Here is a 23,992-nt window from a genome sequence, read left to right on the forward strand (position 1 = left end):
CGACGGCAAGGCTACATGATATTACGCCGCATCCAGTCCAGTCCCCCCACCACACAGTGGACATCCTTTCGGTGCAACTCTCCCGACAGCCAAGTCTGCAAATTAGCCAATGGCTATAGTCCAGCTGAACGAGGTGGGGGCCGCAGGATTATGATGAAAGTACTGAATTGATGACAATAATTATAATTATCAATTTGAGTTAGGTCCGTCAGATTAATCTGTCCCGTCAAGTAATTTAGACAGATTAGGTTAAAATTTTATCAACACATTTTAAGATGGATTCAGATGGATTGACCCGCCTAGGCCCGCGACCCGTGTGGATTGACCTGCGGCGAGATTTGGATTGGTCCGCGGGTTAAAAAAATTTATTTATTTATTTTAAATTTTAAAATTAAAATAGAAAACTAAATGAATTAGTGGGTTTGATTCATTTAAAATACAATTTTTAAAAATTATAATTCTAACTTAAAAATTTCAACTTAATCGATTTAAATTATAATTAAATTTTAATATTTTTTTATTTTTTAACAGTCTGCGGGTTGGCCCATCTAACCCGCGGCTTGTCTTGAATTGGGATTAGATTGGAGATTTAGCAACCTGCCCAATTGGTGAGTCGGCCCGCTCCGCCATATAATGGGCCCACTATGAGTTGACCCGTTCCGTCATAGATTGATCCGTTTGACGGCTCTAACAATCATGCTAAATCATGTATTTTCAGTTTTGTTGCGTTGGTTTAATTTAGTTTAATTGTGGATTAATTGATCATGAGATACGGTTTTTATCAGCTACCGTCCAAGACAAGTAACCTAAAGCCGTCATACATATCACGAGCCTGGATACAGAACCACCCTTGCAGTTGAAGGGATCAAGACACAAGACCTAACTTTTTTCTGATGTAAAGGACGAACCACCAATTATTCTGCCAATAAATTTCATGAATCAATGAGCTGTCTGAGTCAGGCACAGGCATCGCCAAGACACTTTAGAATGATGATGATTGATACTATGAGAAATCATCAAATCAACGCTCGAATCTAATTCTTCCATTACAGAAAAAGCAGCGTTGTTATTGTTAGTTTAAATAGGTAGCAACATTCAGCATCGCCGTGTTATTCCTTCCTGCCAACAAAAAAATATAAAGAAAGAAAAAGAAGTCAAAACAAAAGCCATGAACACAGCAAAAATAAATTTAATTGTTTTTGACAAGGCAATAATTAGTTAGACATTTTCTCCAGCAAGCAATACAAGGAGGTCGACAATAAGGGCACGCCCCAACAGTAAGATCAAATATTTACTTGTACAAGCTTTTAAATGTCTCCTCGAGTTGTTGCTTATTGGCACCGACAACTTCAGTAGCCTTGTTGCCATTATGGAAAAATTGAAAAGTTGGCTGCATTAATGAGCAACGTATGCGTGTTAACAGAGGCAAACAGCATGACAACATCATGTTAGAAACGGAATGTTAATTAAGAAAATATTCAAGGCACAGAGTACATGCAACAACAATCTGTGCATAAAGGTATAAGCTACAGCTCCAAGTAGGCATCTATCTTACATGATGACTGGGTTTACTCGAGTGGAAAGGTATAAGCTAGTAAAAAATCTGTGCATAAAGTTCATACATTGTAACATATGCAAGCAAAAGAATAAATATTTATAAGATCTTTGACAGAATATTGACATGATATGCATATATAATTGCTCAATCCCTGATTGTCACATAATCGAAGAAACATGCTCTCTAATTAGCATTGTAATCAAGAAAGAAAAAAAAAAACCCACGCATGTGTAAGAGTTGTTAGAACAGAAATATAATGCCGATTAGCTTAATATAGGCATGCCATGTTAAACAAGACTTGCTAGAAACAAATTTGTAATGATAACTGAGCACCATAAAAAGATGCCAAACTGAGGAATTGTTACAAGCACAAAATTGGTGCTAGGATAACAGAAAACTAGATATGCACTTCTTGGGAGCAACATAACAATTATCTGAGGGAATTTTTTTTAACATAGATTGGAGAACTAGCTAACTATGATACACTACAAAATTTGTTTTCATTAAATTAGGCCCACTTTGGGTGAGGCGCAGATTCAACAGTTATCTCTTCTGGACAATCAGCTGAAATTGATAACAAAGCCACCATGACCAATCCTAAAATGCCAACTTCAACAGCATTTTATAACAAAGAGAGATATGGCACTTCGAAGACACAAATTAGTTTTTATATGCTATACAGACCAACGACTTCACAGCGAAATGCATTATGGACTTCTAACTCATCTGGAAGTTCCATCTATAGATAAAATGCTTAGTTTGCACAAAACAAAGAGCTTTTATTTTCTATGCCACTAACATTATTCTTTCTCCTCTTCTAGTGTATATTTCAAAATAATTAAATACAATGAATCATGAAGAAGAAATATCTGCCAAAATCGTCATGACAAAATATAACAATATATGGAAAAGAAGAATTTCGACTTGACACACGTTTCTTATTTTTAGATGGTTCTGTATCACACATACCACAGAGTGAATCTGCAGACTGCTCAGTATACTTCCAAGGCCCTCCTACAACCCAAGTCAGTTGTCCAAGAGTGAGATTATTATGAAATAACAAAATTTGTACAGCAGCAATATCTCAAAAACCAAATTACATATATTTAAATTGCGAAACTAACAAAAAAAACTAAATATGTTCCCAAATCTAGATTTTTTTTTTCATACAATTTTTGTATATACAGAAAATCATTTGTCCATAAGAGAGAGAGAGAGAGAGAGAGAGAGAGAGAGAGAGAGAATGGCAAGAACGGTTAATATCTTGTCAATTTTTCAGTAGATAAATGTCTTCGTGAAAAAAAAAATCAGCAGAAAATCAAAGTGAACAAAGATATGAACATTTGCCAATCGGTCATAATATATCCATGGAATGCAGATTATAGATGCTCCTTCGATATTCAGGCAAAGCTCAAGTATGGCACCTAACTAGCTTTGTTTTGGAAGAGGTTGTATCTTTACATGTCTCCCTAATAATGGCATAGGAAAACAACAGGAAGAATTAACACCATAATGAGCATTTCAACTAAAATTTCTTCGCCAATGGGTTTTGTCATACTTCTAAATTGTGTTATAATCTTATTCCTGGTTAGTACAGATAAAAACAAGTTAACTACGTGGAAGCTAATCATAAAATCTGAAAAAAAAAATCAGTTATACTCAAAAGTAATCAAAATTTGGCATATGCTAAAAAGTTCATATAAATAATTTTATGTGCATTCTGTTTAACTGATATGACAGCAATGAGCAAAGGGTACTTAAATTAGAAAAAAGGAAACTATATTAAATTATTAATTGAACTTGAAGTGGAACCAAAATTTCTTTGTTACTTCACACGAAAAAGAAAGTGTAACTCCTACAAATACAATCGCTTGGGCATTAGAACAAAGAAGAATAGATAAGTTGCCATGCAGATATAGCAACCATTCTTCAAGAAAAGGAGATTTTCATCATTGAATGATGCATTTACCTAATACTCATGATATGAGATTTTATTAAAGGGCTAATCTAGAGCAATCTGAAATAATCACAACATAGTAGACTGTGATGGATAATGATAAACCTCAACCATTTTAGCATCGGCCACTTTCATAATTTAAAAAAAAAACTAAATTAGAAATTCAAGTTAATTACCTGATCAATGTCAACCTTGTACGTTGTGACATGAGAAAATTTGTGGCACATTTCCTCAATAAATGGGCCTATAGCCCTGCCTGAACATGATTAAAAAAAATTAACTTTAAATAATAACATATGCCACATTTTTCATTAAGATAACCACATAAGTAGCAGTTGTCGAGACATCTAGGTGGAAAACTTTATGCACCGCTATGGTCTTTGAGCAGATTGAAATACACCAATCTATCAGATTAAAGCACTAATCATGTTTTAAGTAATTACAATGTACTTCAAAGAATATTTGATTAAGTAAAACAAATATTCCTGTTCAAGTAAATGCAGTAATATTTTCATCTAAGAAAAGGGGATCTAACTGCAAGAGGTGCCAACCAGTGCAGCATCAAAGAAGGGTCAATGTGCCATTTTGCCTTTGCATACTAAAGAGGTTGTTTCCCAGTGTTCCAGCTCTCAAAATAAAGATCTTCTACCCGCCATGAGGTAAGATGTTCAACTAGTAAAGGAATATTTTATAAACCAAAGTAACTTTGAAGTGTGAATATAATAGGAAATGTGCATCTTGCTCAGACAACATCTTGAAATGATAGCTTTTCCTTCTCTTTCAGTAAACCTCATGATCAGTCCCAAAAAAAAAAACTGAGGCAAGTTATTTCAAGATATTAAGTATCCACGTTCCATATACACTCACATGGATTTAGAAATCTATCAAGATACTCCACAAAGCAAGAACGACATGCAAAAATGATCACTGATGTACAAGTGAAAGATCATGTCAAAGTTCTACTAACCTGACCGTTGGTAACTATTTGTTATAGTGGTACTTAGACATCAAAAGTAAAATAACATGCAACCAGCATCAAGAGAGAATCTTACAAGGTCCGCACCACACAGCCGTGAAGTAAAAGATAGCTGGCACTTTATCATCTGCAACCACTCAGAATATAGATTCTTGATAGCAATTTCACACGGGTCTAGCAATGAGCAAATAAAACCCTAGCATAAGAACCAACTAACCTTGGGCCTTCTTCAGCGCGTCAGTGAGCTGATCCCCAGACTGAATAAGAACAATGTTTGGTGGCCCTGTTTGCATTCACGAACTCAATAACAAAAACCAGCATAGCACAAAAAAGGGGGGAGGGTCATAAGAGAGATCACCCGAAGCGGAGGAGAACAGTCGAGAGGAGAAGAAAGGGTTCGGGGGGGAGAGGCCGAGGTGAGCAGAAGAAGGCGAGTCAGCGGGAGCCAACGGGAGCGGGAGCAACAAAAACGGAAGAGGACTTTGAGAGGGGATAGGCGTGGGGTGCCGCGACGCAGAGCTGATGGCGAAACGGCGGAGGAGGCTCCCAACCCTTCTCGACGCCATCGCGCTCGGCTTCGAGAAATGAGCGGCGGTGCGGCGGCGGCCCGACGACTGGTTTATAGAGCACCAGACCTTGGCCGCGATTCGACGCCAACAACAATTCGCCTACAGCCACGACTAGGTTTCCTCGATTTTTATTGTAATAAATTATTAATTATTATTAATTTTATAATTTATTTAGAAAAAAGGGAAAATAAAAGAAAATTACCCTAAAGAAATTTAATTGGACGAAAATAAAAGAAATATATTAAGGCAACTAATTTTTGTAAACAAATGAATAATCTCATCCATAAAATAGAGAGGGGAAGCCTTTTTTTATTTGTTAGCATCCACATGAACATCTAATTTGAGTACGATACAAGATTATGAAAACAAAATGAAAAGACAGAAAAAAGAATAACCAAAGTCACGAAATTCCTTTGAAACTTTGGTGTCGTTAAAACTCACAAGGAAGGAATTACAAGAGACCAAAGCCAGTTCTATGACTGAAAAAAGTTTCTGTGTTTAGCAAATTCTATGTTAGCTCAGGAATTGATGTTCTATGTGTAAGTAACAATTGATAATGTAGTACACGAAACATACAAACCAGAGTTTCATATGATCTGAATCCTTCTAACGTTTTTCTGTTACTATGACTGCTGGACATATACTAATACTTACATCCAATCAGAACTTAAGCCACCGACGAAGGTCAGGATTGACTCGAGGGGCTTTTGAATGATGATAATGGCTGACTATGCTACAAAGTTGACTAAACCTGCAGCAGGAGCAGTGCTTGAAGTGAATCGAACAGCTCGGCCTGTGGTAATTTGTTCACTTGCAAGAAAGTTCATGCATTAGTTTAGATCTGAACCAGAACTGGAATCAACTAGTTGAACCGACAGCAGAGTTTGGTTTCCGATGGATAACGAAATGGTCGACGACGCGCACAGATTTGAGCGGGTCTGCACCGTAAGCTGACCTCCATTTGCTGGGAAACTTTCTTGTATGACTCAGTTGTAGTGGCTGTTTTGGTTCAGCATCCCAATATGGATCCAACTCCCAGTCCTTAGGAACCTAATGGAAAGAGGAAGAACATGCGGTTAAACAAGGTATATATGGATAGACATTTATATATAACCTCAGAAGAAACACTGCTTATAGATGTTAATGTTCGATTTTCAAGTCCTAAAACCTCAATTCTGAGGATCCCTACTTTGTGAATGTGACATGGGTAAGACATTACCCTCCATAATGCAATCACTGAGGTCTAACATAAAGCGTGACCAACAGTCAAGATTCTTGCATTTAAATTCTTTTTTCAAAAATGGTTTGGACGCATACATAAGGTTGGGAAAAAGTATGCCATCAAGCTTGGACATTTTAGATAATTTATGTTGATGACTAGGCACAAACAACAATCCTGGCAGGTTATAATACAAAGAAGAGATAAGAATCTAATTTTAAAAATCACAACAAATAAATAACAAGTGCATCCTAATGACCAAATTCCTATGTGAAGTTCTAATGTCCAAGATTTGTTATATCTTTCAGCAACTATCATACGGAAGAAAGCATGTGCACTGTCAGAATAGAGATATGTGAGCAGCTTCGGAATGCAGAAAACCAAAAATGGAAGTCGCTATTGAAGTAAATTAGGATAACTTTCTGCTCATAAATTTGGAGAAGTAAATGATACTTAATTGATAAATTATAGTTCTATAATTTGTGATATAGATTTGCATAAAATTCAATGGCGAGGTAACATCAGCATCAGTGCTACATTCTCATGGAAGAAACTCGAGCTCGTAGGAGACACTCATGACAAAGGTGGAAGACTCTCACGATGAAGGGGGAAGGCGCCCCTAGCTCAAGCAAAAGGATTTCATCCCAACGAAAGATGGACACGATGAAATTGAAAGATGCTTGCAGCTCATGCAGAAGGGGTCTCATCCTCATCGAAGATGCTCAAGCTCACAAAAGATGGTCATGATGAAGGTGGAAGAGGAAGGACTCATCCAAAGGCATAGTGGAGTATTGGAGTTTCTCATGCATCGGTCAGCAAGTAAAACTAAAAATTTTACCCATGCCAAGCGGCACAAAATGAAATTTGAAACCATGTTCAAAACTATAGTATTGAATAGTGCACCATACATTGATTACACATTCCAAAAAATGAACAGTAGCTTAACCTAAGCAAATCAATAGATTTAGCAGGCATTGAACATTGCCAAATAGAGTCAAAGAGCCAGCTAAAATTAACTAGCAAGAACTAATATATTGTTTTGGGGGTATATGACTTTTTAAAATTAGTATAATAATTACCAGGCTGGTATAACTTGATCATGTATGCAGTTAGGTTTTTTTTTAGAATAGTGAATGTTGTATTCCAAAGTAAGCTATTGAGAAAATTATTACCTTATCAACAGCAAGAGTGAAGACTTCAAGGTCACCAGCCGCAGTTATATGAAAACGAGTAAATGCTTTGCAATTTGCAATCCGAAGGGAGGAAAAAGCTTCATCAAAATGAATATGAAACCAATTGATGCATACATACAAATAGCTTCCAAATATCAGAGAGACAACTGGAGTAGAGAGGACCCAGAAGTATAGAAACACCGAAGCATAGTAGATGATAGCACCACCCCGTGGAAGTGTCTCAATACCTTTTCTGCAGATGTTACTTCTGCTAACAGCCATAACCTGTGAAGGAAAAAAACTACTAATGGTAAAGCAACTAGTCAACTGAATCTAAAAAAAGCACAGAAATTTGATCACCTCAGGAACATCAAAAGCTGACATAAGATACTTTATACAGGCAGGATAAAGTCCAAATGTCCATTGTTCAATACGAGCCCGCAGCCCACTCGGGTCAGGAAAATGTTCACTTTCCATGGATCTATACCATTCATAAAGTGTGTGATAGCCTGATAGAGGCAAATGACATCTTAGGTACTTTAAGGATAAGCCAATATTAGCTGAAATATCACAAAAATCGATACTGGAGGCTAAAAATACAGCAATCTGGACAAAAATCTAGTAAAGAAGTTTTATAACTATTGTTGTTGGATTTATCCATGTTTTTGCAAGTGGGTATAAGACAACTCAGGTACTTTAAGGATAATCCATTATTAGCTGAAATATCACAATCTGGAAAAAAAATACAGCAATCTGGAAAAAAAAAATCTAGTAAAGAAGTTTTATAACTATTGTTGTTGGATTTATCCATGTTTTTGCAAGTGGGAATAAGACAACTCAGGTACTTTAAGGATAATCCATTACTAGCTGAAATATCACAAAAAAGATAAGGCTAAAAAATACAGCAACCTGAGCAAAGTTCTAATAAAGAAGCCTTATAACTATTGTTGTAGGATTTATTCATATTTTCACAGCTGGGTATTATTCAGTGTACTGGTATGTAAAACCCAAAAAAGTGTCAGGAATATTATCAAATCAGTATTTCAAAACATTCCATACAACTACAAATTGTGAGAATTGGCTGCCTCGTAATAGTGGATTGATTGAACTTGTAGACCTCAAGAAGTCTGCAACTTCCATGTATCATTACCTAGTAGTAGATCTCTCACACACTAAAACTTTGACAAGTTACCTTCAACATCATTGTTTGCTTTTTCAATATTTTATCTTTGTAGACACTTCTAATTTTTGTCCTACAAATTCAATTCCAAGCTGAAATTAAAAAGATTAAGAGTTGCATTTGGCTGAGACAGCCAACATCAGATTTGTCGAAACCCTTGTGTCTAACTTGCCAACTCTATACTTTAGCACCTCTATCATTGTAGGTCATCTTAGAATTGAACTTAGTCTTAAAGATGAGTCAAACAATAAATTTGTTAATAATAAACTTTAAACATATAATGTTGACTATTTGACAATAAAATCAACATCAAGAGACCAACTTGCATAGGAAATCAAAACAAACTGCAGCAATGAACTTATTAGCAATATATATAAATATGGTACAAGGAACCTTCCAAAAATCATACCTGAAGTTGCTAATAGGTGATTGTGGACACATATATCAATACTTAATTCCAAAAGCAACATCAAAATTAATGCGGCAAACAAATGAGCGGAAACATGAAGAACGCCAATTATGGCACGGCTTTTCCGTGATAGTTTTGTAGGCAAGAAGAAAAATGATGCCAATGTCAACACAAGAGTAGCGGCAGAAGACACATAAGAGCGATCCAGCATGTACAAGAATGCTTTCCACATTGTCCTCATGAAATTATTGATGCGGCCTGACCATGAATCATGATGCAAGATGCGGAAAACATCACACTGAAAAATTAATTGAAAACGTTTATAGACGTGTTTCAGAACTGGAGAAATAGTAGAAAGAAGTTTAGAAGCTTATTGATCCATGCTTTTACATATCAAGCAACTAAAGAAGATACCATATGCACAACAGGTAGACAGTTCAAGAATCAGTGTCATTAAACATACTAAAGGAAGAAGATGATACAAGTCTTTCATGAAACAAATATCATAAATTACAATATTGGCTAGGCAAAATTTTCTTGACAAACGATAAATCAAGTGGACTAAAAATTTCCATATTTACCTGCTAGAATTATACATTTTTATTCTTATTTCTCAAATTTTCAATGTATTCGTATTCGCTTCAAAAGTGTCAGGAGAATGGAGAACTAATGGGCGAAAAAAATAAAGAATTTCAAGGAACACCATTTCAGAGACAGATATTCTAGAAAAATATTAACATTATCAGATTGGGTTTCATCATTTGTTTGGTTGACTTTCATGTATATTTTGTGTAAAATTCAATCCTAGCTGCCTAACTCTTGGGCAACCAACTAGAACTATGTGCTAAACGGTTGCAGCACGCAAACTGTAATGTAATACAGGAAAATTGTGTATAAAGAATCACCCATCATGCAAGTTATTAATGTGACAATTATCATTTCATAATTTGTGGCTGCTTTGTTAGTAGTTTAAGTGTTGAAAAACTTGTTATAAGAAAATTGCACATGCCTTCACATAACTTGATGGATTAAGGCTCCCACTTATATGCTGGAAGTGTCATCAGATCATCATCAATAAGAAGTGTTATGCATTATGATATAATCTGAGCTCAAGTTTTTAGCTTCCTAATGGATCAAGTCATTATAATACATCAATGAAATTCATGAAGAAAAAAGAACAATGATAAGTTGGTTTCAAATACACTGCATTAAAGAAATTGAAGGGTGCCAAACCCTTGATAGAAAGGAGAAAACACAAAAGGACTAGGAATTGCAATATATACCAACAAACCTTGTCAAACTTCCATATAGAACACCTCTAAAAGAATGCCAGACTTAGTTATCTATATGACCTGCTTTCTGTTAATGTTATAACAACAGTAACCCAATTAATGTGTATTTCATTTTTAGAAGAAAAGAACTTTTACAAATAAGATCCTAAAGCATAAAATTCAGTCAAAAAACAAAACTGTGTTTTAGTACTAGCATTAAATTTTAAGCCAAATAATACATTTATAGAAAATCACCTGTGGAAACATAGAAAATACTAATAGAAAGTATATGATGCCACCAATGAAATCAAATTGCCAGTTCTTCCTTCTGAACTTCAAAATATTGCCCAATGCAATCTGTGGTCATGTTTGCCAAAAAAAGATGCATGAGAATCAAGACTAATTAGAGAAGATGAAAGGAAGTCAAAAGAAAAATGTACATTAAAGCAATTGGACAGATAAATGTTAATAATAAAAAATTATAAATTTATAAAAAGAAATGGGCTACTACAGACAAAGAGCAAAGGCATTGTCAGACTTACCCTACTAGAATCATCATAAGAAGGATAAGTGGCTTTGCTTTCATAATAACTTCCATAAAAGTTATTGAACTCTCTGAAGACATGTGTAGGATGCAAAAAGGCTCCACCACAACCATTTACAAGCAAATGTTCCACATAAACAGGTTTGTCTGATGGAACGGAAGAATGGCGCATATAATGGTGTAAATCTCCAGCCATGCGAAGTTTACATCTTCCTTTCAGGTAGTCCTTTATCAGATGAGATACATTTTTCCCAGTAACATCATTCCAGTACCAATCAAGAAGCCAACTGGGTTCATGAGTTATAATAATTACACAGTCATTTTCTCCCACCTACAGATTTTCCAATTATCATTAACTATGAATGTTTGCTAGAAATAGCTTACAAAGCACTAGATGAAATTGAAACAGGATCAGGAAAAAAAATAAGAAAAACCACCATTACAAACAGGATCACAGAATCACCATTGTGGTTGCATTGTGCATTTCACTTGTATCTCCAAACATTAACTACACAGACAGAATCACAGAATCACCATGATCCAGTGGAATTATATTCCTTGTTTGTTACAATATTAGTTATTTATTATGAGTCGGTGTGTATTTTAGTGTAATTAGCAGGTTGCTCTATAGTTATTGCTTCAGTATTTAAGTATAGCCAACAAACAAAAAATATTGTCATTTCATGAAGTTTAACTTTGAGAGCATTAAACCAGTGATAATTGCATACACATACAATATCAACCAATAGAGAACTAAGCAACCTTTTTCTGGCATAATTCTGCGAAAAACTTGAACTGATAGACATCAATATCTCCATGCAGAGCCTGGTCAAGACCAAATATCCACCACCCTTTGGGAAGTTCCAGAGCAAAATAACTCTTCTTCTGTGGAAGAAACCACCCACCCAACCAGCTTTTATGGCATATGTACCTCATAAAAGTATGAAGTCCATCAAACCAATCTGTAGAATGAGTAACAGATCACAGTATCAATACCTCTTAAATTATTAACTTGGTGCTCTTTCTCAACAAGATTGCAATTCAAACTAATTCAATACAAGCAAAAATTACAAAGTTTATCCTGAACATCCTCAAGTAGAATTTATAGTAAATGATTACCGACCATGATTGCCAGGAATTATAAAACATTGAGGCCCGTCATATTTGCTTAGTTCAGACACTCCATATGGAAGCTCTGGCTTATTTACTGCAATATGTTCAGGTTTGTACCAGGACGGAGGCTGAAGAGCATCTTCAAAAGGACAGAAAAAGCGTCTCTCATATGTATATGCAGAAGGGTTTGGGTACCTATTGATGACCAAAACAAACAAATCATATAGTACTATTTTTTTTGCACATTGATTAAGGAAAACAATGTCTCTTCATCTGAATAATAAACCCCAATAAAATTATCTTTGAAGGAAAAGTATATCATATAGCAGGAGCAACTAGCTTGATGCAACGAGTTCAAAGAATATGACAACTGCCACACAATATCTTTTACATGCAAAATGTTTACTGAAGATTTTTCGAAAGCTGGTATAAACTGTGCAAGACTATAACTAAATGAGAAGGAGACAGATTCCTTGAGAGAAATCCAAGCTCAAAAAAGACTGAAAAATTACCAAATCAATTGATTAGTCTGATTATAGTGAAATATATACCAGAATCCTCAAGGAAAATGTAATTAAAAGTAAAGTAGCTGACACAAATAGAACTATCTCTCATCAGATAGATAGGTAAATATTCAGCACAAAGTAACTTATAAATGGAAAAGATCAATTAAATATCATTCTTTTAGTCAAGACCTCACAGTTGTCTCCAAATATTTTTTTGTAAAAAGATCAATAAATTTATAAAACATATTCTTGTTTCATTCAACAAGAGCAAGATAATAAAGAATCTTACGCAAGATCTCCTCCAATAAGAAGCAATTTCCCACGTGAAAGAGAACGATTTGAGTCACCAAGCCTCAAACGTATTGAAGGTTTGGCCAGTAGTCGCGCCACTGCATAAGTTGAGTTTCCACCATCACCAGTGTCTGCAATGAAATCAAACCAAAAGTCGTCTCTTTTGGAAAAATGGTCAAACAAAAGATCATCATTTTTAGCTTCATCTGGAACCTTGTTCATGGCAGCCTGATATAAGAAGATTAATTAAATTTCAATGAATATGAATTAATTTTACTAAAGATAAGAAAGAAAATAAATATTTAAATTTTACCTGCATCATGCGCATATCAAATCGACCGACAAACAAAGTTACAGATACCATGAGGTCAAACACAGTCTTAAATAAATCAGTTGATGTTCTGAAGAAATAAATAACAAAGCAAATCAGCAATACTTTCAACTTGGCCTCTGTAGATAGTTCAGAATTTTTAAATAGCTAACAACCTACCCCGAATACCATGGAACCATCTCCAAGAAATCAGGTTTCATTTGTTTTTTCAACTTCTCATATTCAGATAAGGGCGAAGTATGTGTGAGAGCCCATCTATGAGATCTCAGACAGAGTTAGAAGGGAGAATAAGAATTGGTTGTCAAAAGAAAATTGATATAATATAAATCATTGTGCATAATCAAATTGAGAACCACCTTCAACAGTTCTATTGCCATACTCTAGTAATTATACAATGCAAACAAATAAGTTGAGTATCTCAAGCTTGATGACACCACTTTTACAATAAAACTGGGAAAAGTAAATATTGAAAAAATGTGTACCCCGTTGATCGTTCCACCACATAATTAGCCATGTACAGCCCCATAAATGTTGCCCACAATGAAAATATGGGAGATATTTCATCAGAAAGGCCAGGACATGATCCATTGCATGCTAGCTGAATATGAAGATCTTAAAATTTTAACGGCCACAAAAAATTGGAAATAAATAAATAAAATCAATATGATGTGGATAAAATATATTACCTCCCCATAGATGACCCATTTAGAAAAAAGAGGATAGTCACTCGCAGTTCCTACAGGAGCAAACCAAGAAGAACAAATCTGGTCCTTAAACTCATTCATTCGAATGAACTTTGATATCCAAGAATTTGTATCTTGCTTCTTCCAATATGGGAGGGAAAACCAACTTGAACTCTTCCTATCTAAATGTTTTTCGCTAACAATGGCTATGTTTCCACAGTGACTATAGAATACACAGCAAGCAATGCTGATGACCTGCACTATAACAGAAACAGGAAGTTAGCCTCACATTTCAGTAGAACATGCATAGATTCAAATATGTGGATCAGTTAAAGCACTCACTGTACAGTTCTGGATGATGGTCAGTAATTCTGGTTGTTTTCTTGCCACACGAGAAACAAGACCCATATACCAAAGGCCAAGAAATATGATGTGAAACACAATAACAAAACCAACAGAAGAGATAAATATTGTCAGAAACAGAGAAAGATTCATCCGCAAATCCACTCCCATAGATAGGAAACTAGGGAGATGATATAATGCCGCAACAAAGATCCATGAGATATACCTGCAACAATAGAATGTGCAATCAGCTCATAAGTCTCCTTGGCTTTTATTTTGCTAGAACCAAGTGGTGAAAATAGGAAATGAGTGCAATCTACATGATATAAATTAAGGCAACTGACAGATTCTGAGACAGAGAGACATACCATCGACTAAAGTTTGAATAGCTCGGTTTAATAGTCTTCCTAATAAATGGAGAAGAGAAAAAATAGAAAAACCCAATTAAGCAGATGTACATAGACCACCATTTTACATTCTTGTCCAATTTCTGTATTAGAGTGTGCATGTTGTCGGATGATATGAAGAAAAGGCATCCCACTATCACTGCAGTCATAGCGTGCCTTGAATGCTCGTGTGGATAAGGATCCTTCCGAGTTAAAATTGTCCTAACCGTGTCCATCCTAAGGGTATCAAACAAAGGACTCATAGATTGCTTTTGTTTGCCCATTATTCAACTCGTGACAGCATGCAGTGAGCTGTTGTCGTCAAGAGAAGCATGCAAGAACAGCTTTTGAGTTTTTAGATTATAGTGTAACCCTGCATAAAAGCACAGCAATGGTTCATTGCTTCATGTATCATAAAAGCGAGTGTGAGAATGATGTAAACAACTGTTAGTTATCTTTGAAGAAAAAAAAAGCTGGATAAAAGACATGCATTTGCTTTGGAACCATTAGACTATGCAAAATAAGACAACAAAAATAATATCCGAGAGTTGGATGTGTCCCTCTTTTAACCTTGCTGAACTCCTAAAACAACTAACATAAAGTTCATCTTCAAAAGATCAGATGTCTAAAAGGCTTTACCAAGTTGCATAACTCAAAAAGGATGTCCCTGGCCAAACCCAGAGCGGGAGACCAGCACAATCATGAACTTTCGAAGAAAGCCTCAAACCGCATAAGAACGATGAAAGAAATGATTTTGTCGATATGATGCATGAAGGAATAAAAATAAAAATAACCAACGATGGCATAGATGAATCAAAAAAGTTAGTGATTGTGTAATAGATTACTCGATCACTTCACAAATCTTTCTAGCGCAGATCGACAGATTCTGCAGAGGAGCAAATCCAAGGCCGCAGTAAAACGAAGCAAAAGGAAATGACAAAAGATACGATCAAAGAAACCAAAGTCTTCTGCACAGAAACGCCTCTCCCAACTCCAGGCACCAACACCAACGTCGAAATCGAGGCAAAAGAAGAACCCGCGACCTCTTCTGCCTCACTTCAACACCAAAACAATATAAGAAAAGGAAATACCGAACGTGCGCCACGAGCAAATTAGAAAGCGAGAAGAATGAACGCATGGCGAAGAAGAAGCGCCATGCGACGACGATCGCAGAGGAGGAGATGGAGAACCACCTGACTCGACGGAGGAAGAATTGGGGATGGAACAGAGGAAAGGAGAAAGCCAATTCCTTGAGGTCTCCCCTTATATGCCAATTAACAAGTATTCTCATAATTGTTCTGACACGTAAAATCAAAAACAAATTCTGAGGAGAAAGTTGAGTGTGGGTTTTACTTTTTCTTTTTTTTTTCCTATTTCTTTACCTGATATTATCACACCGCCTGTCGCTGTTGGTTCCGTAGGAGCCCCCGCGATGAAGTTAAGCCGATGGCGGTGGAGTCAACGCCGGGCGTCGATAAATAAAAGTCGGGGTAGGATTATCGCGACAGAGGCGGTTGGGCCGAAGACCGGGCAATGTATCCAATTGACTCGATCAGTTTGCGATCAGATCAGACCGCCAGGAATATGCTCGTCTAAGATTCGCCTGTTAGCTTGCCTCGTAAGCTTTCGAGCTTTTGCACCTGCAAGGAAACCGCCTCTCGTTGGACACTGCAATCAATTCAACTAGCTCCTTAAGTCAATGCCCAATGATCGAAGGGAATAGCACTGCACCAATGAGCAACGCGACGTTTGCTTCTCGCCACCGCCTCTGCAAAAGAATAATAATCCATGTTCCGCAGCACATTCGGAGAGTCCAGACCACATGTTCAGATGGAGGAATGATGGGTGCTGCTGCATCAATGGTCGTCGTCATATGTAGCTTGAAAGGTACAGAATGCAACATGCCGGGCACGAAGTAAATGATGAAGAATAAATGCTATCACAGACATAATCTACACGATTTCGAGGCAGCCAATGCTGTTCGGTGTACATATACACATGCAATAATTAAGAAAAATCTGGTAAAAAAAAGTTTTGGAATTACATCAACGCTGACAGAAATGGAAATAAGAGTAATGGGAGGTGTCTAAAAGAGCCAGTGCTTTCTTTTGGGTATCCTTGCTGGGAGATCTGCATAGTAAACATATTGATATCAGATCTGTACCGACTGTATCAAGGCTAGCTGGAGTGCCAAGTATAGGGTTGTGTAGAATTTTATACCATCAGCTTCATACAATGAATTGTAGTGTACTTCGCTCCAAAAACTCAGCCATAGTTCTGGAATGCAAGGATCGATGTCAATTAATGTAGGCAACAGAAATGTTAGGAATTTCTACTTCAACTTAATTCAATCCTTTTATTCTGTATATAAAGAGTAAAGTTGTTCTTATGAGAATTTCAGCTGCATATTTATGCGTTCCACAAGACAGAAAAAGCATAGCCATTTTCAAAGAATTCTCCCTTGATGCGAGATAATGTCTATAAAATAACAGGAAAAAATCCAGTTGAATCGGGAATTTAAGTAATCAGATCAGAATAAAGCATGGCAACCCAAGATTAGAAAAAAATATTAAAGAACCATGAAGCGAATACTTTGGCACATTGAGTTTATCTTGATAAATATAAGTTCAGTCATCTGAAAAATTCTATTTGATAAAACTATAGAAGAGGATGACAATAAATGGTACGTAAGCAAATATTTTCCTCCAGGCATTATAGCTATTTATAAAATATTGTATCCTTTACCTCTCGTTGGAGATTGCTCCTTTGGATTAATTTCAATGAAGCATGTATCCCGGAAGGATGTTAGCAGACAGATTTTTGCCCCAAACTGCCAAAAAATGATGAGATTTCAGAAGCCTCTCAGAAAATATTGCCCTCTTGTCAGCAAATAAGTACTGAGAGTTTGTGAGAATATCAAATAAATGTGGAACATGTAGTAACTGGTTTCTCATCCGGAAACAAGTAATCAATTATATTTGAAGGCAAGTGACTACCCTGTCAGCAGCTGCTTGCAGGGTTAAGTGATCTCCCCATTCACCAGATCTGATGTCATATAAAAATTGCACAAGCATTAAAGTTGGAATCAAAATCAAACTTCTACAGAGGAGCAAGGGGAAGACATGATTAAGATTCCAAACCTTTTCATACTTTTCAGGTACTTCTTGTAATCCATTGGTACATAGCCTTCATATCTTTCCCGAAAATGTTTAAGCTGAGATGGCAGGGATGGAAATCAATAAAGAATATTTACTTTCAATGGGAAAAAAATGAAGAAAGAAAATGCATGTTATAAGAACTAAAATAAGAGTGCAGTCATCATGATTGGTACTGGGTTATTAAAAAAGAAAAGAGAAAGGGAATGAATGGGCTTATAACAAGATAGGACCCCACTTAGAACTGGAAATACGAGGAGGCAGTCTCACCCACCACAACCAGCAGCAGTAGCAGCGAAAAATTAGCTATACTTCATTTTATAAAACATCGCAATACAAAATTGCAGCACCTAAAACTTTCTCAAAAAATACCATTGGGGTGACATGGATTCAAAAAGTTGAACCTCATTTAAGTTTACAAAGTGATCCATATGATTTCATTTCATTTAATTACAAAATGTTGTATTATCTAATTCATTTGAAGTGCCTTTCAGCATGAAAAATATCAGGTTTTGTGGATGAAGCATTGACTTACATAATGTCTATGGGGAGGAGGAAGTCTCACCAACCACCACCATCAGCAGCAGTAGCAGCAAAAAAAAAAACAAAGTTTATGGGCAGTCCTCACATTGGTTTGAATTCCTTCGATTTTAAAATGATGCCTTATCTAATTCATTCTTTACTGTTTTTTCAATGGGAAAGAAATATCAGGTTTTGTGCATGAAGCATTGACTTAGGTAATGTCTATGCGGAGGAGGAAGGATCACCTACCACCACCACCAGCAGTAGCAGCAAAAAAAAGTTTATCGACAGTCCTCAAAAGTGAAATTTATTGTTTCAATTAGCTATACTTTGTTTGATATAACATCACATAAATAAACACCTTGTCTTCCCGAAAATGAATACCACGATGGTGTCACACAGACTCAAAAAGTTAAATCTCATTTACAGAGTGAACACCACTGGTTTGAATTCCTTCTATTTTAAAGTGATGTCTTAACTAATTCATTTCCTTATTTTGTTTCAGTGGGAAAGAAATATCAGCTCTTGTGCATGAAGCATTGACTTAGGTAAGCAAATAACATATCAGTGGAAATTTAACAAATGATATGCCAAACACCCATCATTATAAACAGACATAAGATACGAAATCTAATCCAAATAATTTTGGTAATTTTCTCATCTAGAAATAACCTAATCAAGAAGCATTATACTGAACAGTTTATTCTCTTCTAGTATCACAATTATTGAAAAGAAATGAGAAAAAAAAAAAGCATACAAGAAAGACAAAAAAGATACCTGCTTTACAACAGCCTTCCTCACATGCTTGTGATATTCTGGATTGTGAAAAAGCTGGTCTGCTAATGCTCGAAACTGCTTAATAAGGAAATTTTGCTCCATGAATAAAGAGTTCAACAAAAAAACATCATTATAGGTTACCAAGTAGATGGATAATTATTATTCACCTGACAATTTCCATCTCCTTCAACATGGAATTCAGCTAAGCCATACATGGACAGTCTGCAGACAAGAGGCTTGGTTAAAAATCGTATGATGCATAGACCAACAAAACTCCATGCTAAAGATGTATAGGTAGGTATGGTAAACATATGGAGTATGAAAAATTGCAGATTCTTCTTTGAACACAGGTTGGTTTTACTCTGCAAAAATGGAATCAAACATTACAATAGGTATATATCTTAAGTTTGAGTGGTAAACTAATCACCTAAACGTTCTACTTTATACATTATCTTTCAGAATGCTAAAATATATAGGAAGCAAAAAAGTATCACAATATAGGAATAAGTTTGAGATGAAGACTACTTACTAGTAAAAATAAATTTAGAGCTCAAGTTAAGCAACTGCCTTGTAACCTGTTAGATTACAGCTTTTCGCTTGAATGGTTGAACAGTTGAACTGACTTGATTATATGCGAAAATATCCAAAATAGCAAGAGAAAGAACTGCATCCGAGACCATATTGGCCTTCTCAAAGTCACGAATGATGACAGGAATTTACAGGCAAGTGCACTTTGACAAAGTTCACGACACAAACAAAGTTAGTATTTAGCACATACCTTTCTGATAGCCTTTCATGATCTAAAGTTGCATTGTTGACATCAGGAATTTGTCCATTAACTCGAGGAGTATGCTGTCCAGTAAATCATAACCACCAGAAATCAATACTCAAAGATATCATTTTGGGCTATTTGCAATTATTAAGGAAAACAAAATTGACAGATTTAGTAACATATGCAACTGTAAAAAGAAAATGTTTTGGCATTGTTGAATTTGAGCATGGATTAAGAAAAATGACATACCGGAATAGAGTCCAAATGAGACAAGCGTTTCCCTAGATTCTTGGCATTATTATGATTTGCTTCAGCTAGAATGCTACCGATTGTTATATCATCCTCACTCTCTTGAATGTAGCTGCTTCTGCTTGAACTGGAGCTCTCCCGGAGGTAGTCAGGTTGTCCAGACATGTTTTCTTAAGAAAAGCACATCTGTTGCTAGTTGCAATTTCCACAAATTCCTCGAACTGAGAAACTCTCAGTCTTAGAACTGAGACTTAACTGTTGAAAGAAAAACTATATATATCAAAGACAGTTGAAGGAAACATGGACTAATATAATCAAAATCGAAGTTCAGGGAACTAGACAAAATCATGAACCTCCACTGGTGCATTTGCTGATCTAACAAACAATTCAAAAAATAATAATAATACTAATATACATAGCTATTTAATATACTCTTCCTTCTCTCACGAATGCAATAATTTTCACTAATTCTTTACTTGTCGGGGCTAAAGCGAAATGAATAGACAAACAAGCAATTAATAGATCCGGAGAATCTACCTTGCAATCAGCCAAAGACACTTACACAGTACACGTACGCATCTCAGATCTTCCTAAATGGCATCAACCCTATCGAACCGATTAGGTTAGCTCGATCGCTTCATTTACAGCGATTAATTGCAAAATCACTCGACCATTGCCTAACTGAAAGACGATCTATCCGAAACGGGACGACCATGGGGATGAAAGCAAGCGTGAAGAACAGAAATAAAAAAAAAAGAAACGGAAAAAAGTAGAAATTACACAAAGCAAACTGAAGAAGAGGATCGAACGACCACAATCAAAATGAAGAAGGGAGGAAAAGAAAAGAAAAGAAAAGTCACCTGATCGAGGAATCTTAGCGTCCACGGTGGGAGGATAGGAAAGCGTCGCCGTCGATCGCGGGCGTTGGCGGATGGGGTTTTGCAATAATGGTGGGAGTAGGGGAAATTGGACGAAACGGGGCAGTGCGTGGCCGCTTGGCGCGACTACCCTCGCCGTTCGTTGCATAGACGGAGGAAGTCTCCACCGCCTATCTCAAAATAAATAAAAACAATATGAGAAAATTCTAGTTTGCGTAATTGCGTTGCTCTCTTTCAAAATTGCCCCTAAAATTTTGAATTGTCACTTTACTTCCTATAGTTTCGAATTTTTATCAAACAATCTTTCTCCGATTATGTTTTTATAAAACTTCAAAAGAAAAAAAATGAAAAGAATCTCCTTTATTGTCATTTTCAATATTTTTAAAATATTAAAATAATATTTTAATTTTTTTTTCCTATTTCAATATTATTATAATAGCTAAGTCATAATTCTAACCTGAAAATATATATATATATATATATATATATATATTCTTTATTAAATTTGTTTAAACTCAATATCTCTTTAAAATTATCGTTGGCATAAAACTCCGGGTAGCAAAATAAAATTTCCTCAATATTTAAAACCATTAAATATGATAGGCAGGCAACGGAGGACACGCCGTCTGTGGGAATCGAACCCACGACCACGTGGTTAAAAGCCACGCGCTCTACCAGCTGAGCTAAGACGGCTGTTTGAAACGTGATAGGTAATAAAATTAATGTTAAAAACAGAGAAATGAATTTCTTCTACCTACGTCACCTCTTTATATGTATATGTTAAAAATGTAGTACTTTGGCCGTGTTGTTAAGTCCTCTTGATCACCTCACTGTGACTGCCCATAAGAGGTATTTTATATACGTGTAGAAGATATATATTTGTGTTACATTAAGTGTCTTATTTATTCCCACTTTGTATATATTTTTGAGATATATAACCAAACATCAAACACAAATCGAGCACCTTCCTATGGCAAATAAAAAGCCAAAGGACATTAAACCGATTAAACTTTCAACACCATTTGATATATTTAAGACCTATAAATTTTTTTATACAACAAAATATAATTTTATGCGTACCATTTTCTCTCTCTCTTTTTTATAAGTAAATTTTTATAGTACAAAAATCAATCTTTATAAATACTCAATGATCGATACACATGAATTTACATACATTTAAAAATCCTTTCAATATCTAATTGTCCCTCACAAGAGAAATTTTTATTTCTATCACTTTCATACAAAATAAACAAATCATAAATGATAGCATCTAGCTCCTACAATAATATCTTCTAAAGTCTCTTAACATTTATTGGTAAATGGACATTATATTTCCAATCACATATGAAGCAAGTCTATAATCCTCCTCCGTGATAGTCTTGGAATCTTCCTCCTTCAACAAAACGGTAGAATATATTATTTTAATGATCATACACAGTTGGTCTCACGATTATCTATGAGGAGGTAAATCGAAAAGCCTTTGAATCATCCTCCTCAAAAAGTGACTATTAAGTCTTTTATACTATTCGGACCTTTGACTTCTTAGGACTAGAATCACTATCAAATATATGGCCATGCTGCTCTTGTTGGATATTGGACTTTAACGCATCAATACGATTTTGTCGAAAAATCATGGTGTCATCAATCGATGAAAGTCAAAATTGACTTCGAAATCGAAATTTATATTTCGGGTAGATAGATCAAGACTATTAATTTACTCAAAACCAATTAATATGGATATAATATATATATATATATATGGACTAATTACACTTACTTTATTTATCCAAAAGAAAAAACTTTAGAATTGTATATTTTGAAATTCTCGCGATAAATAAAATTTATTATTATAATTAGTTTAAATAAAAGAATGATTCTCAAAAATAAATAAATAGTATTATATTTGTAGTTATTGACAAAAAAAGCTTTGATCCTTTATATCAAAAAAATTTTAGTAATTGGTAATCGTTCTTGAATCAAGGGATTTATCTTTATCGATTTTTATTTGAGTTGAATTCATAACTATTTGAATTGTATAATCTTCAATTACTGATATTGGTAACCGACCCAATGCAATTTGATTAACTTCATTTATCACAAAAGCAAGTAAAAGGATCATTTTGTAAAATAACCTTTTTTTTATAGTTTAAATACCTACTTCGGCCGTTCGTGTCGCACTCTCGCCACTTCCGTCTGTAGGATTCCGAGCCCTCCGAGGGCGTCGCGGATCTAGCTCGCTCTTCCCGTGAACCTCCGCCTTGCCGATCTCCCGCACCCCCTTTAACATGCCTCAGAGCTGAGCCGGGCGAGGCCTCTCCTCTCCTCCGAGGCGTGTTAGGAAGCGCGAGGCGGTGCCGTTGACGAGTCCGTCGGCGACCTCATCGAGGCTGGTTCTCTCTCTGCCAAAGTTCTTTCGCTCGTACTATTCTATAGCCGATACTATTCGACTGCACATCGGCGAGTGGCGATTCGCGGAACCATGGAGAGGGGGAAAGAGGCGTTCTTGGAGCGGTTCGGCAAGGATTACGGCTACCCGGATGCTGGGAAGAGCATCGACGACATCAGAGCCTCCGAGTTCAAGCGCTTGGAAGGTCCCGATTCAACTTCTTGCATACCTGGGATGCTAGTTGAAGCTCTAAACTTATCGAATTTATCTTCGGTTTCTCTAGGGCTTGTTTACTTATATTATGCCGTACCATGTTGTACTCCGAAGCGCAGATGGAAGCCGTCGTCAAGGACCTGACCACCAATGTTTACGGGAACCCTCGTATCCGTTAATACCGAAAAGCTCATTCTTTTTGATTTTTTGTTTCGTGATTGTCGATGGTTTCTATACTGAACAATCTGTTATTCCGTATTTCTTATGTTTTTTGTTCTATTGTTCCTCCATTTCTGCTGGATACCCGATGGTTTACAAATGAATACTTCAATGGTTTGAGTGAAAGATAGTTACAATGTCTTCTTTGAGTTCGATTTAGATAGCCAGAGTGATTCCAGCATGGCAACTACAGGCATCATTAGTGCAGCACGACAAAAAGGTGTTTCTGTCCACTGGTCATCAATTACTTCCCTATGCTTATGGTGCAACAGTAATACTTTACTGAACCAGCAACAACAGCACACATACAACAT

General features: G+C 35.9%; 3 protein-coding genes and 1 non-coding gene across 7 annotated transcripts; all 4 read right to left on the reverse strand.

Moving 5' to 3' along the window:
* Positions 1 to 1,000: 1,000 nt before the first annotated feature.
* LOC141818758 (thioredoxin O, mitochondrial-like) lies at positions 1,001 to 5,146 on the reverse strand. 2 transcript variants are annotated; one of them, XM_074706210.1, is made up of 7 exons: positions 4,850 to 5,146; positions 4,709 to 4,774; positions 4,568 to 4,618; positions 3,692 to 3,771; positions 2,528 to 2,572; positions 1,296 to 1,390; positions 1,001 to 1,119 (listed from the first exon to the last, which is right to left on the reverse strand). In XM_074706210.1, exons 1-7 carry the CDS (start codon positions 5,055 to 5,057, stop codon positions 1,110 to 1,112), a joined length of 555 nt encoding a protein of 184 aa, XP_074562311.1. In that variant the 5' UTR covers positions 5,058 to 5,146; the 3' UTR covers positions 1,001 to 1,109. The 2 variants fall into 2 exon arrangements, with proteins under 2 accessions (XP_074562311.1, XP_074562312.1); XM_074706211.1 differs by lacking the exon at positions 1,001 to 1,119 and having other exon boundaries at positions 1,185 to 1,390.
* Positions 5,147 to 5,502: 356 nt separating this feature from the next.
* Positions 5,503 to 15,938, reverse strand: LOC141818757 (uncharacterized). 3 transcript variants are annotated; one of them, XM_074706207.1, is made up of 16 exons: positions 15,701 to 15,938; positions 14,490 to 14,880; positions 14,122 to 14,347; positions 13,783 to 14,034; positions 13,579 to 13,694; positions 13,256 to 13,351; positions 13,079 to 13,166; positions 12,764 to 12,993; positions 11,979 to 12,163; positions 11,618 to 11,817; positions 10,854 to 11,186; positions 10,567 to 10,668; positions 9,041 to 9,338; positions 7,812 to 7,960; positions 7,452 to 7,736; positions 5,503 to 6,110 (listed from the first exon to the last, which is right to left on the reverse strand). In XM_074706207.1, exons 2-16 carry the CDS (start codon positions 14,789 to 14,791, stop codon positions 5,919 to 5,921), a joined length of 3,054 nt encoding a protein of 1,017 aa, XP_074562308.1. In that variant the 5' UTR covers positions 14,792 to 14,880; positions 15,701 to 15,938; the 3' UTR covers positions 5,503 to 5,918. The 3 variants fall into 3 exon arrangements, with proteins under 3 accessions (XP_074562308.1, XP_074562309.1, XP_074562310.1); XM_074706208.1 differs by lacking the exon at positions 15,701 to 15,938 and adding an exon at positions 15,599 to 15,688; XM_074706209.1 differs by lacking the exon at positions 15,701 to 15,938 and adding an exon at positions 15,353 to 15,371.
* A 489-nt stretch (positions 15,939 to 16,427) lies between these two features.
* LOC141818755 (OVARIAN TUMOR DOMAIN-containing deubiquitinating enzyme 11) lies at positions 16,428 to 20,999 on the reverse strand. Its single transcript, XM_074706204.1, has 10 exons — positions 20,843 to 20,999; positions 19,983 to 20,237; positions 19,740 to 19,813; positions 19,129 to 19,183; positions 18,962 to 19,036; positions 17,648 to 17,721; positions 17,504 to 17,552; positions 17,253 to 17,337; positions 16,728 to 16,784; positions 16,428 to 16,637 (listed from the first exon to the last, which is right to left on the reverse strand). Exons 2-10 carry the CDS (start codon positions 20,145 to 20,147, stop codon positions 16,594 to 16,596), a joined length of 678 nt encoding a protein of 225 aa, XP_074562305.1. The 5' UTR covers positions 20,148 to 20,237; positions 20,843 to 20,999; the 3' UTR covers positions 16,428 to 16,593.
* A 481-nt stretch (positions 21,000 to 21,480) lies between these two features.
* On the reverse strand, positions 21,481 to 21,553 carry TRNAK-UUU (transfer RNA lysine (anticodon UUU)). The gene has a single exon. It is a non-coding gene; the product is annotated as a tRNA-Lys (tRNA).
* Positions 21,554 to 23,992: the final 2,439 nt, after the last annotated feature.

Source organism: Curcuma longa, unplaced genomic scaffold (genome assembly GCF_044706935.1).
Source record: "Curcuma longa cultivar G26 ecotype Majalengka, Jawa Barat unplaced genomic scaffold, ITB_CL_G26_1.1 contig_25897, whole genome shotgun sequence".
Lineage (NCBI taxonomy): Eukaryota > Viridiplantae > Streptophyta > Magnoliopsida > Zingiberales > Zingiberaceae > Curcuma > Curcuma longa.